Genomic DNA, 14028 nt, shown 5'->3' with positions numbered 1-14028 from the left:
CGGTACTTGGTCAGTAATTTGTCCACGGGGTTGTCTAATAGGTCGTGTTTGTTCGGCTTAAACTATTTTGTTTTTTTTTTTGTTGTTGTTGTTAAGGTTCACGTTGCCGTTCATCTCTTGCTTGGTTCATTCTCGCGGCGGGTCGCGGGTCTTTTAACGGTTTTGTTGAATTAACTAGCTGAGGCGCGATGCTGATGCTTCCACTGTTAAAGGGTTGCGTTTTTCCACTCATTTTAATATAAAAGCTTGGTGGGCTCTTGGCAATCGGTACAGTTTGGTTCGGATCAACGACCAAAACGCGTCTTCCAATCAACAGTGTGATCTAGTTCCTCCGGTAGTTCAGGACGAAAACAAGGATTCGTCGCAATGTTTAAGGTGTGTGTTTTTTGTTTTTGGGATTGGGTATCGATCTTGTGAACAGTTTATTAGTTTGAGTGATCATAATCTTTCAAAGATTTATAACTGTGTGAACATTCAATAAGACACGTTGTGGACATTCTACACAACATTGTGTAGGTTGTTCACAAATGTTTACATTGTGTCCAGGAATAAAGTGGTATCGTAAAGTGGAATGATTGATAATGCAAATAATGTTCAGAAGTTATTTCCTAGTAACAATAGTTTTGTTCGATAAATAACATTCCGGTTAGTGGAAGTTCAAATTTGCAATCTGGTTCGTCGCTTTCAATTTGTCCCTTGCATTGAAGTTTATTGAATAAATTTTGCAAAATTCGCCTTTCAGCCCTTTAAAAGCGAGTAAAATTTGATTTTTTTAAATAAATGTGTGGTACTAGTTAAATAATTCTGAAATTGGAAGAAAATCTCTTGGTTGACTATAAGGCAGCAATCAAAATTTAACAAAACAAATTATAAAGATTAAAATGCAAAAGGAAACACACGTTGTACTTTTATGAAGTTTAAAGTTCTCTTCGACTCTGTCATCTTCTTCTTCAATTTAATAATTTAAAGATGATCGATCATGTTTAAAAAATAAATTACACTCTTACATCTGTTGATTCCAATTTTGTAATGCTTTAGTGCAAAACCATTGAAGATTGAGTTGAGAATATTAAAAACTGCCTTAAAACACTTTGAAAATCGTGAGTTTTTTAAATTAAACTTCAACTCAGTCCCTTTTAGAGCATATTAAGTAATGGTGAAACCAAATTTTTTAAAGAGTAGACACACATCACAACTATTCAAAATACTTTTAAACAAAATTCTCACTGAAGGCCTTATTCAAAACTTATTTATCAAAAGTTATTTGAACTGAAATAGTTTATGGATATGTTAGAAAGTTAACATTCAACTTGACTTATCGGTACTTTAAAAACCAGGAAGTAATAAAGGCTTTCAGTTTTAGATTAAAACGATTTAATTTAATATGGTTATAGTTTCACATACTGACGTTTTCGAAGTTTTGAGATAAAATCAGAATCAGAGACAAATAATATTAAACCGAGTTTTGAGAATATTTTCCAATCACACATTTATTTGTTTTGATTGGGAACCCCACTACAATACATTACCATTGAAAAAATGTACAAAAAAATTGTATAAGTATTTTTAACGGATAAGATTTTATTGTCAATAAAGGATACATAACAAAGCTAACTGTTTTAACTTATCACTGTTTTGAATTCGACTTCACCAAAGAGATAAAATTAGTTATTTCAAAATGCAATTCAGGAAACTCTTTGACTCTTTGATTTTTTTTAAGTGGTTCTGGACGACAGTTTGTAAAGGAAACATTGAAAATCTTGAATTCTAAATTTTACTTAATTTTAATTTATTCCAAGGAAAAAACAACAAATAATTCATTTGATCGTTCCGACAATAAATACAATCGAATTCATATTATTATTCTGTTGTTTTTTTTTTAACAAAATAAAACAAAAAGATTTACAATTGATGTAAAAAATCTTGTTGAAAGTTATGGTTTTTGGTTTTGTTGCCCAGATAAAATTGAAAAAAATCAGATATTGCCTGGATTTATTCACTTTATTTGGCTAATCAAACCAAAAAAAAAAAAACAATATGTGTTGTAATTTTTTTTTCTATTTAAGTTTTTAAAACGAAATTTTATGAGCAAGTTTTGCAAAAGTAATCATGAAATATTTTTTGAAAGCCTAAAATACGATAAAAAATCTTTTTTGAGAAATTATTTTTTCTCTTGATTTTGGTTGTGTTATTTCTGGGTTTTGACAAAATTTGCCCGGATTTCTGATCGTCAATTTTGAAATCAAATGCCCGGATGTTTTCAGATTTTTATAGAAAATTGCCTTGATTCATTCCGGTTTTATAATAATTATTATATTTATTTCTGGCAACCATAGTCTAAGGAATAAATACTTATTTTGAGAAACCACACTTTTTAGCTGTTGTGTTGGGCCATTTCCACATATTTTTCGAAAATTTTTATTCTTCTTTCGAATGTTAAATCATGTTAATAAAATTCTTAAAATCTAAAAAAAATCCACAAAATATATTTTGAAAACTCCAAATTGGTTATTTTTGCACTGAGAGCCTCTTGTTATAACTGAAAGCAATAATTATGATTTTGCTTCTCTTTGCATCATCATTTTGAAGATCAGAATCAAATTGGGATTTTGTTTTGAGCTCTGATATAAGAATAAAAAAAAACCAGAAGGATAGAAAAATTAGATTAATGGAAGGTTGAAAAAATTTTTTCAGCACGTATCCGGATTTTTTATCTGGAAACCTGGAAAAATCCGGACATTTCATTTCAGAATTGTCAACCAAAAATCTGGGCTGTTTCTGTACTAATATAATCAAAGTACAGGAAATACTCAACAAAAATAAAAAAAAATTCTTACGTTAAAACTTGTCAGCAGATTTGAAATTGTATTTAAGGCCTTCAAAAACATTTCGTGATCATTTTTATGAATTTTTTCAAAAAAAATTTCGAATTGCACGCATAAATGAAAAGATTTTCCATCATAATTGGTTTTTATTTGTTTGATTTTGCTAATAAAGTTAATAAAACCGGGCAAAATCCAAGCATTTTTCAATAAACACGAGCCACTGGCCCGGACCGGAATTTTCCCTAATTTGATTTTGAATATCTTTGCAAACCCAGAAAAGTTCCGGGCAATCTGGAAACATTATGGTAGACCTAGAAAAGTTTTCAAGTTTCGGAAAGAATAATGCTAGATTCGAATCAAGTTATTTAAAACGGAATTCTGATTTCATAATTAAACATATTTTTCTTTCAGATACAAAATGTGCATCTTTTGAGTTCAACAATGGCTTACATAAAAGCTTTTACAAATTCTATTTTCAGAATTTTAACGGCATCGAAATACGATTATTATTGCATTTCTGAATCTTTAATCAGTTTTCAAAGTGAAATCCCAAGCAACCAAAAGTCACATATTTACTTGAATGAAGGCATTGGAAGTTACATATTGGCTGACAAAGAGAATCAACTGCCCAATTCCCTTTAGTGAATTTTATGTACTCATTAATGAACTTGAAAGTTGCAAAAGTGATTAATATGTACGTTGTATGTGACTTGTTTTGCCTAATTCCCATTAGTGAACTATATGTGCTCATTAACGAACTTGAAAGCTGCAAAAGTGATCTATACGTACGTTATACGGGACTTAAGTCACATAAAGGGCACAAAAAGGCTCAATACGGGATTTCGTAAGTCACATAAAGGGCACAAAAGTGCTCAAACGGGATTTGATAAGTCACAAAAAGTGCATTGATGTGCTTTCAAAATCAAATCACCACTTCGAGTTTTAGTTTCAGTTAGAACAACATCTAGGCGTGGCCTAGTGGTAGCGTGTTCGATTCTCACCACGAAGGTCGGGGTTCGATCCCCAGGCCGGGTAAGTTTTTTTTCAATAAGTAATTTTGTACTTGAGTGACCATTCTGATGCCATATATGTAGGATATGTAGGAAAGAAGCAATTGAGCGAATTGTCGAGTTTGGAATCCGGCGCGTGGCATCATGGCGGCACCGGTACAGAACACAGTAAATAATCAAGAGAAGGTGATATGAACCGAAGCCAACGGTTCAGTTGAGATAGAGAGAAATTTTTTTGCTCATTTTGCGATTTTTTGGAAGCTGAATTAAGAGGCCGCTGGAAGCTGAATAGAAGATCATTAAGACTTGTTTTGAAACTTGAAAGTATCAATAAGAACTTAAATTTTGAGCTGCATAGAACGCACTTCATATCAATGATGAGGCTGAGTAAGCGTTTTTGTACCTGTTTTATGGGACTTTTGGTTATTTGCTTTGCTTGGGATGTTATATTTCTCCATAAAATAAATGAATGAAATCAAAACAGCAAATCAGATAAAGGCATTTTTCATTATTTTCAATTCTTTTTTGAATTTTTGTATGCATAATTCCTATGAACAAGTTGAATTTTTTTTTTAAATCTGTAATTGGTATTTTTTGGTGATTTACGACGACAAATAAAACCAAAAATTTTTACGTTTCGGCTTACCGAATTTCAGCCATCCTGAGAAAAAAAAATTGGACGATAGCCGTAAAGGAAACAGGCGGCAAAACAAGCTTTTTTCCTGAGGATGGCTGTAAATCAGTTAGTCGAAACGTAAAAAACAGCAGTTTTATTTTTCGTCATAAATTACCGAAAAATATCAATTAAAGAAAACCACAAGAAAGTCCGGCCGAAACAAACAAAAAAAAATAAAGGGTAACTCTTGATCTTCTCTGTAATAGGGATTTTAATCAAAGCTCTTTAACTGAATTTTAATTTAGGTCATAAATTAAGTAAAATGCTTTCAAAAGTTACTACGTTTTCAAATCAAATATCTGAAACCGGATCCATTTATTTATTTTATTCCTCTGAAATGGCTAAACTGTGAACATTTAAAAATGTTTATATCTGAAATTTTAATAAATTTGTATTTTATTTCAATTAAAGAAATGAGTAATAGCAGTTTTCTTTTTGTGAACTTCCCGGGAAATATCCAGGTAAAGTTTGTAAAAACCCAGAAGTTGCTCCACAAAATCAAGTTAAAAAAAATGAAAAAAAAAACATCAAAACTCTTCGATTGATTTGAAATCGTATTTGATGCTTCCAAAAAACGTTTAATGATTATTTCAATAAAGATAGCTCAAAAGACTTCGTTCTGGAAGCATGAATAAAAAATTTACCCCAAAATTTGTTTTTTTTTTTGCTTGATTTGCGAAAAAGTTCAATAAATCTGGGAAAAATCCGGGCAGTTTTCAATCAAATACGGATAACCGGGCCGGGGCCGGACCGTTCCCAAATTGTGTATTAAATATCTGGGTGAACCCGAATAAAACAGAGCAATCTTACAACCTGATGATGCGTTTTCTTTGTAATCTGAGATTAAAATATGGTTATTGTTCATAATTTCTGTATAGAGTTGTAATTTGTGTGTGTTGGAATTAATTTTTATTAAAGTTTTCCTGATTGTGTTTATAATTTGATGAAGCTATGAAATTTGTTATAAAAATCACTTAAATTTTGATATTGAAAATTATGTTAAAATACTTTTTGAATTTTGATTGAATTTGTTATTTTTACACAAAAATAAATTTCTCAAATGTTTTTGTATGTATGTAAGTACGTTGGATATCCACCATGGGTGCACGGATTCACCGCAATTTCTGCCTAAGTATGTGCTCACATGCATTTTTAGATTATTAAGTCTGAAATATCTCCGCATATGCAACGCATATGAATCATGGAATTCATCATTGATCTTTTATATGAAATGAATTCTACAGCTGAATGACTATTAGGAAATAGGATTCGAAAGAATTGAAATTAAGAGTTCAGATTTAGATTTAGGATTCAGATTGGAATTCAGATTTCAGTTCCAGGATTCAGATTCATTTTTAGATTCAGATGTATGTAAGTAAATGTGAATTCTGAATTTTATTTTTTAATGTCTAAAAAAAATTAAGACCAGTTCAGTATCAAGATTTACAATTAGAATAAAATTAGGAATATATATTTTAATACTTCGTTTGCATTCAGGATTCAGATCAAGATATTAAATTAAAAATTCAGATTAAATATGACATCTAGATTCGTATTGGCAAAACTAAGTGAAGATTTTGAATTTCTGTTTGGAATTTAGCATCTGTGGTTATGCAAATTTTGAATAAATTGTTTAAAAAATTCTTAAAATTAAATTTTCTATAGGAATACATCATCGACAGGTTAAAAATTCCAGAAAAAAAGTAGAACAAAAGTTGTTTGTATTCATGAAATAAACTTAGATTTAGAATTGAGAATCAGATTTCAGTAAAAAGAGTTTAATTTTAGGTACAGACATGGAAATCAAATTTAGAGGTCAAATTCAGAATAGGTGCTGTCGAAAAAGAACTGAACATTAAGTTCTTTAGCCCTTTTTCTTATGCAATTTATGAAAAAAAAAATTCCATCATTTTTTCTTATCGACTACTGTGGATTTTTCAGAAAAAAATGGGTTTACCAGAGTTCAGAACAAGAATGTTTAATGCAAATTCAGAGCTCTGAAATAAAATTTGGATTCTGAATTCAATAAATAGAATACATTTTGAGAAACAGATTCGGAATTCAAATTCATAGGTCAAATTTATAAATCACTATTCTTTCCAGAATTCAGGTTAATAAATTAAGTCCGCCATGGGTGGTGGAAGCAAAGCCGAACCAGGTGTCGATACAGAATACAAAATCTGATTTTTCTATACACACTTTATTTTAAGTTTCGAAATTGAGGTTTAAATTACAGATTTAGATTTTGGTTCAGTTCCTCACTTCTTCAGCTGAGATTCTATTTGAACTGAGGGATCGAAACTAAAAAAATCAATTTTCTAAAATTGTAAAGTTGATAGAAGCTTTCAAAATCAGAGTCCAGAATAGATTGTTTTTTGAAATTTAGAAAAAAAAGATTCAAAACAAAGAACTCAAATAGGATCCAGCATTTCAGATTAGAATAAAGATTCGGAATTCAAATTCGAACATCAAATGTGATTAAATGTGAGATTCAGGTTCAGTTTAGCTAAGCTCTTAGTTTAAATTTTGAATTTCTGTTCGGAACTCAGATCAGGATTTCAAAATCAAATGCACATTCAGAACCCAGTGTCAGATTTAAAATTCGGATTGAGAAGTCATGTTAAGAAAAATTTTGAATTCAGATTCAGAATAAAGCTTAGCTTGAGAATTCATATTAACCCTCTTCAGCTCAATCCCAGATTCAAATTCAGCTTCAAATTAAGAATACAGATTCATAATTCAAATATAGAACTTATGTTCAAAATTTAGATTAAGATTCTTCATTCAAAATTTAAATTTTGAAATCAGATTCAGATTTTAGATTTAAATCAATGAGTTGTTAATCATGTCATTTATCCTCTTATTTTGAACCATTTTTCAGCAAGATTGAGCTCGTAAAAGGTATAATCTTAGGCTACGCGCAACCGCCAGCCATCAATATTGTAGTTGGTTTAAAACATCCAGTTTTAAAATGAACACAAAAAAATGCAAGACTCGAACCTGCGACAGCAGCTTAAGAGTTCCAAGCGCAACCACGAAACCAATTTAAAATGTATTTCAATGAAATTTTTTAACTGTTCAAATGAACTCTTTAAATACCAGTTCGCTTATCTCAAGATAAACGTACTGGATATCGTTTTTAATATTGATTTTGGATTTTTTTTTTCAAATCTTTTCTATATGATTTTGAAGTACGTATTCTATCATTGTGTCATAAGTATCCAAAGAAAATTTATACTCTGTAAGAAAGGCTCCAATCCTCTGTCAAGTGTATTAAATCGGGCTTTTATTTGTGATGTTGAACATTTTTATTTTCGACAAAACAAGTTTTTAAGGTGTTCGGGTTATTACAATTTTTTTTTATCTTTGAATTTTCAACCAAGTCTTTTATTATTTTGAGCAGTTCATCCATTTAAGCCAAATTATAAATGTCTTAAAATATTTAAAGCAGCTTATTTTCATATAATCTCGATACTGGATACAGATCACATTTTATGAAAAGTCCCGGAGTAGTGGAAAATGCGAGAAAAGTGATAAACTCTATTTTTGGCAAAAACTAAAAATGGCGTAGGTATACGTCACATCGGCGTATCACGGCAGTATGGGGTTACCGATTCCCTTCTTAGTATTTGGTATTGAAAGAAAACCTTTAACAGTCAAAGTTTGTTAAGTCTATATATTATAAATGCCACCAAACTACTTCATGATACTGCTCCTTTTTCATAACTTAACTTAAATAGAACATGCAAACAAAATAGCTTTAGTCATACTTATTTCCTAAATTTAAATGAAACCGTCTATCCAAGTTCTAAAAATTGTTTCAAAATATGACCTGATTGAAAATTTTGTCACAATCGTGGATCAAACGATAAAACTAGGACTAGGACAAATTATTAAAGTAATTGTTGAAAGGCATACTCTTGATATCACGCATTGCAGATTTAAATCATTCACAGCTTCAAATTAAGCAATAAATATTTAATTTGTCGTCAAACCAAAAAGTGGCAATGATCTCTAATTATACCTGTTTGAGCAAAAGCCCAATTTTTTTACGTTTTGATTGTTTTAATTTGCTGGAAACTGTTTCAAGAAATCACATTCAAAGTTTGACAGCTCCAAGAGCCCTTCAGATATTTTTTTACAATCTCAATGTAGGTCTTCGAACGTACAATTACACTCGGCTAATAACTCGATTTGTTTACATTTGGCGTATTCGCCTTTTTTAAAGTTCATCAACGATGTGTTATTTTCAGCAGAAGCATCCCACATTTTTTCTAAAAAATAAATTGTTACTTTTTTAAAGAAATAGATAACATTCAACTCTTTCCTTTTTCCAGTTCACAATCCTCGCCAGTTGTCTGGCTGCAGTGGCCATCTGCTCCCAGGACGATCTGCAGGGAGCCGAAAGCGGCTGGAGTGGCTGGAGCTCTGGCGGAGGTGGTAGCAGCGGCGGCCATGGTGGTGGCTGGAGCTCCGGAGGCAGCGGTGGCTATGGAGGTGGCTACGGAGGTGGTTATGGAGGTGGCCATGGAGGCAGCGGAAGTGCCATCATCATCTCGAGCGCTTCCAAGGGATGGCCATCGTCGTCTTCGGGAGCTGGCTGGAGCCAGGGAGGCGGATCCGGCTGGAAAAAGGGCAACTCTGGCTGGAGCCAGGGAGGTGGATCCGGATGGAGCAAGGGTGGCGGTTCTGGATGGAGCAATGGCGGAGGTGTCGGTGGATGGTCCGGATCTGGCCTCGGCGGTGGATATGCTAAGTCGTACAGCAACTTGAACAGCGGCAGCTACGGACATGGAGGAGCTGGACGCAGCTATGGAGGCGGTAGCTCTGGATGGTCCTCGGGAGCTTCGGCTTGGCCTTCGAGCAGCGCTGGATGGTCCGGTAGCCAGGGAGGCTGGAGCAAGGGTGGAAGCGCTGGTGGCTGGCCAAGCTCGTCCGGATGGAGCTCTGGAAACCAGGGATGGTCTTCGGGTGCTGGTGCCGGTAAGGGCTGGAGCTCGGGATACGGCAACGGAGGTGGATGGTCCAGCGGTGGTAAGTTCGATTGAAAATATAAAATTACAAGTTCAGCACCTCTAAAACGACTGTAATTTCAACAGGTGGATACGGAAACGGTGGATGGTCCACTGGCGGAAGCTCCGGAGGACACGGTGGATGGAGCAACGGTGGAGGTTCTTCCGGATGGAAGAGCTGGTAAACCGACCCGGCCGTAGTCGTTCTACCTCAAACATCGAAATGTCTATTTGTGACCTGTGTTCAAAGTGCCAAATCCGCACTCGAATTAAAACAAACATCATTTTGAGAAAGAAAGCTAACACGAAAACAAAACAAAAAACCTGGAACAATTGTACAATGAAACTTGTAAATGTGTAAATAAAAAAAAATGGCTCAACATAGAATGAAAATGTTACAATTTGTGATGTCCGAAAATATTTCCTTCAAACCCATAAGATTTGCTGAAATAAATATCTATTACATTATCAAACTTCAAGCATATTAATCACTCAAAGATCAGACGTAAGTTTTAGGGCTACAACCTAAGCTCAGAAAAAAGTGAAAAAAAACTCATTTTGTCATAACTGAACGCCACGGCATCATTTGCCAGCACAGTAAAGGGCGAACACGAAATTATTGCGACACGAAAAATGTCATGCCAATTTACTTATAATGTTTAGAAACCAATCAAGATTCTTGGGTAGTTTTATATATATATTAACTTAAAAAATCACAAGATTAGCAAATATCCGTAGATATTCGTAAACTTTAAGCTCAAATTTACAGATTTTTCTATGATTTACTTAGGCAACCTAGGCCAGGAAAACGAAAAAAAGCAAAAGACTAGAATCCGTAGCGGTTAAGCGCGAGATAGTCTACAATCACTAATAACTGTTGCATTCCTCGAGAGATTGCTTAATATTATTTTAACTACTTCGAATATTATTTAATTTATTTTCAAACTGCTGGTTTTAGAGTCTGCTGCCATTATCAATAATTTTTTTCTAAAAATTATCGATATCTGGAACAAGCCAAGTACCTCACACCATAATACTGCACTTCGCGTGCTTTTCATCCTGTCGTTCTTTATTCAGAACAGAGAATTTTAGAAACATTCACAGATTATATAAAATTTTAAAATTTTTAACGATTTTTTTTTTAAAATTCTATTTAAAATGTCATTATAAATTTTGGATAAACTGCTGCAAAACAACTTTAAAATCTGTATTTCATATAGGTATCTATATATAGAATACTAGCTGACCCAGTAAACTTCGTTTTACCCTTTACCACTGATCACACTGACATGACTCTTAAAACAAAATTACGTTCAAATTTTGGCTAAAGGCCTCCTACCTTCGAAATTGCGCGGCAGCAATTTCGAAGAATAAAACTTTGACTGTCTACCAACCTGTTCAGTCGGTTCGAGTAGTCTAAACTGATCGATATTCATCAAATCTCTGGTTCAATTTTCCAGCCAGGCTACAACATCGATCGAAGCGCCTCTGGTATCGACATTGGTCGATAATTTTTCAACAGCCAAAAATCGAAATCGAGTGTCCAGCCAGTGTGGTCAGTGCCTTTACTTAGAAAATCGTTGGAAAATGTTTCACTTAATCTACACGTCTTTAACTTCTTCGTACTCGGCAATAAATTTTCATGAAAATTGTCATCAAATTGTTCGAGTTGTGTCATATTTCAATATGATTTTGTTTGGGAGCCCCCTTTTCGTAAAAAGTGAGATTCTCGAAACTATTATACAATCCATCTCTGACCCAAAAAACCCTCGGACAGCAAATTTGACTTCATTCCGACTGTCCGTTTATACGTGATGGTGTTAAAGAAAACGACTCCATTTTTATATATAAGATGTTGTCCAGACTTCAAATATTCTAAAGAGAAAAAAGTTGCGACTAGTTTATGTAAGTTTCTGTATTTTTTTTGGTATAAAACTGTTTGCTTACATTTGCTTTTAATAAACGACGTAATGAAAGCTAACGCGAGAATTATCTATGAATTGGAAAAATATGATAAAATTGGTAATGTTAATTAATTTTTCTTGAATAAAATGTAAAAGACGCAATTCGACATGATATATGAGTGACATCACTGAAACTTTGGCTAAAATCACAGAAAGTCAGGATTTTTTTTTGGTAACCTTGATCAGAAGTCATGTCGTTTTTGAGCTCTAATAGCTCAAATTTTTTATGGTAGCTTCAGATAGCCTGTTTCTAGTGTTGTATGAGCTCATTTCAATTCATTTCGAATTTGAGATATTTGGCTTACCGAACCAATGGTATTCATGGGCAAAACCATACCACAACTTCAATTTCATTGAACTTTTTTCACAATAGTTCACGAATTATCTAGGTGATAGAAAAATAGATTTTTTAAATTCTCGAAAAATTCGGCAGTTTTTAGTATTTTGCTTCTATTTCGTTCTCTTGGCTCATTTTAAACGTATTTTTAAGCAACTTTGTCGGAAATTTTTTTTTGATTTTTAGCTTTCAGTTTATGAATATCAACGTAAACTGATTTTCCACCATCTAATCGAGTTAAGCCGAGCCTTAAAACGGGTGACGTACCCCTTAGTTCCGATGGCTTTTGCTGGGAATAAAATCTTTTTTGGTTTATCAGAATACGGTGCAGTTTTCTAAGCAGAGAAATAGCGATCCGTTAAAGGAGCCGTTCACTAATTACGTAGGCACATAGGGGAGGTGGGAGGGGGTTTTACATTTGCTTACGATTTATTACTAGGAAGGTAGGGGAGGTTTTCAAAAATCTTACGTAACAAATGTTCCATTGATAATTCGTCACAACCATACGAAACCATATTACTCAGGTTTTTTTTCTCACTACCTATTTGTTAGTTACTTTTGATGCTACGTTTTTTTTTCATCTTTTAATGTCTTTTAATTTATTCAAAAAATGGATGGTTCTATAAAATTTATAAATAGAGAACCAATTCAAGCCATCAAAAACACAAACTCGCATTATTAAGAAAGATAGTCGCTTTTCGCTTTTCGTCATAACAGTCTTTTTAATTGAGAAATTTATAGAACCAAAAAGCAAAGTGGCGCATTGTCACCAGGGGACTGAGATAAAGAGAGAAGATTTTTCAATGGCCACAAAGACTGGGCAGCCAATGATTTAAATTGTGTTAATTCATGGTCCTAAATTGTGCGGGAAAATGAGTTAATTTAAAATGAGAGAAACCAGTGCAGTGCTCTGAGAGAGAGAGAGAAAGAGAGAGAGAGAGAGAGAGAGAGAGAGAGAGAGAGAGAGAAAAAAGTGCTAATTGTTTAAAATTAGGAAGCAGTTGTGGAATTTTGATCATTACCATTCCAAATGAAAAGAATTCTCTCTCTACACTAAGGTTTTTTACGCGGTATGAATTCCGTCTTTAACGTATAGGACTTGGAATATTTTCGCTCAAAAAACGTGTTGATTCACGAGAGCCGTGTAGAAGAATCATAACCATGGCAAAAAATTGCGTAAAAAGAAGCCGTGTTAGAAAAACTGAGCAAAATCAAACCGCGTAAAAAAAGACCTTAGTGTTTTTCAATCTCCCGGTTGTGACACCACGATTTGAACCCATCATATTTCTTAAATGACTTTATCAAGAAAATTCTTTAAAAATAAATATGAGGCGCTTTAAATTATGAATTTCTAGACAGTTCTTTCAGTGATGGACACTACTGTGCGGGGCCAATCTATGAGACTCACACTACCTAAAACACTGATGAGTATCGTCGTCGTTGTCGGAGTTCAACCCGATCCTAGCTCTCTTCTGCACGCACACGCGAGCCGAGCAATGTTGCCTCATTCGGGAGCCATCCTTCAGCGAAATAAGTTCCGTGATTGATGCTCACGTGTCGGGTGATTTCCTCTCGAAAGTTGAACTTGCACAACTACCAACTCTAAATGTTACAAACGATTTACCAAAAAATTAAAAAAAAATCGTTTACCGCTGAAGTGAGTCTAAGCTTTTACATTAGTTAACAACGTAATTGTCGTTAAACATTTTTGCACCAATACTAGTAGGTAGTATGGAATGATTTTTTTTAAAGATTTTTATGATTTTCAGTTCAAAACCATAAAAATTTCAATGGAACCTTGTACAAGCCTGAACTTTCACTCTTTTTTTAATCGGAATTTAAATTTAATATTGATTATTCGATTGTAAAAATTTATTGAAGATTATTGTTACCCTAAGGTTGCCAGATTGCTTTTTTATCAAATTTAAATAATAAATATAAATTGTGTGGTAATTTTTTTTTATATTGTGCATCCTTAACATAAATTTTTGAGCAAGTTCTATAACGTAAGTGGAGATGAATCGGCCACACGCTGCGAAAAATGAGAACGAGATTAGTTGACAAAATTTGATAAAAAAAAATTATATTTTCAAGTTTTCTTTTCTTGATTTTTTTTGGATAATTCCTGGGTTTTAACTGAATTTACCCGGATATTGCCCGGATTTTTGATCGACAATTTTGAAATCACATAGATATTTGGATTT

At 33.3% G+C, this 14028-nt stretch overlaps 1 protein-coding gene across 1 annotated transcript; it reads left to right on the top strand.

Annotated features, from left to right (window-relative positions):
- The first annotated feature begins 221 nt into the window (after nt 1-221).
- Nucleotides 222-9826, top strand: LOC129755927 (loricrin-like). Its single transcript, XM_055752634.1, has 3 exons — nt 222-375; nt 8849-9545; nt 9611-9826. Exons 1-3 carry the CDS (start codon nt 367-369, stop codon nt 9706-9708), a joined length of 804 nt encoding a protein of 267 aa, XP_055608609.1. The 5' UTR covers nt 222-366; the 3' UTR covers nt 9709-9826.
- Nucleotides 9827-14028: the final 4202 nt, after the last annotated feature.

The sequence above is a fragment of the Uranotaenia lowii genome, chromosome 3 (genome assembly GCF_029784155.1).
Source record: "Uranotaenia lowii strain MFRU-FL chromosome 3, ASM2978415v1, whole genome shotgun sequence".
In the NCBI taxonomy this organism is placed as follows: Eukaryota; Metazoa; Arthropoda; class Insecta; order Diptera; family Culicidae; genus Uranotaenia; species Uranotaenia lowii.
The sequence above is the reverse complement of the archived record's forward strand: the minus strand, read 5'-3'. Positions and strand labels throughout refer to the sequence as shown.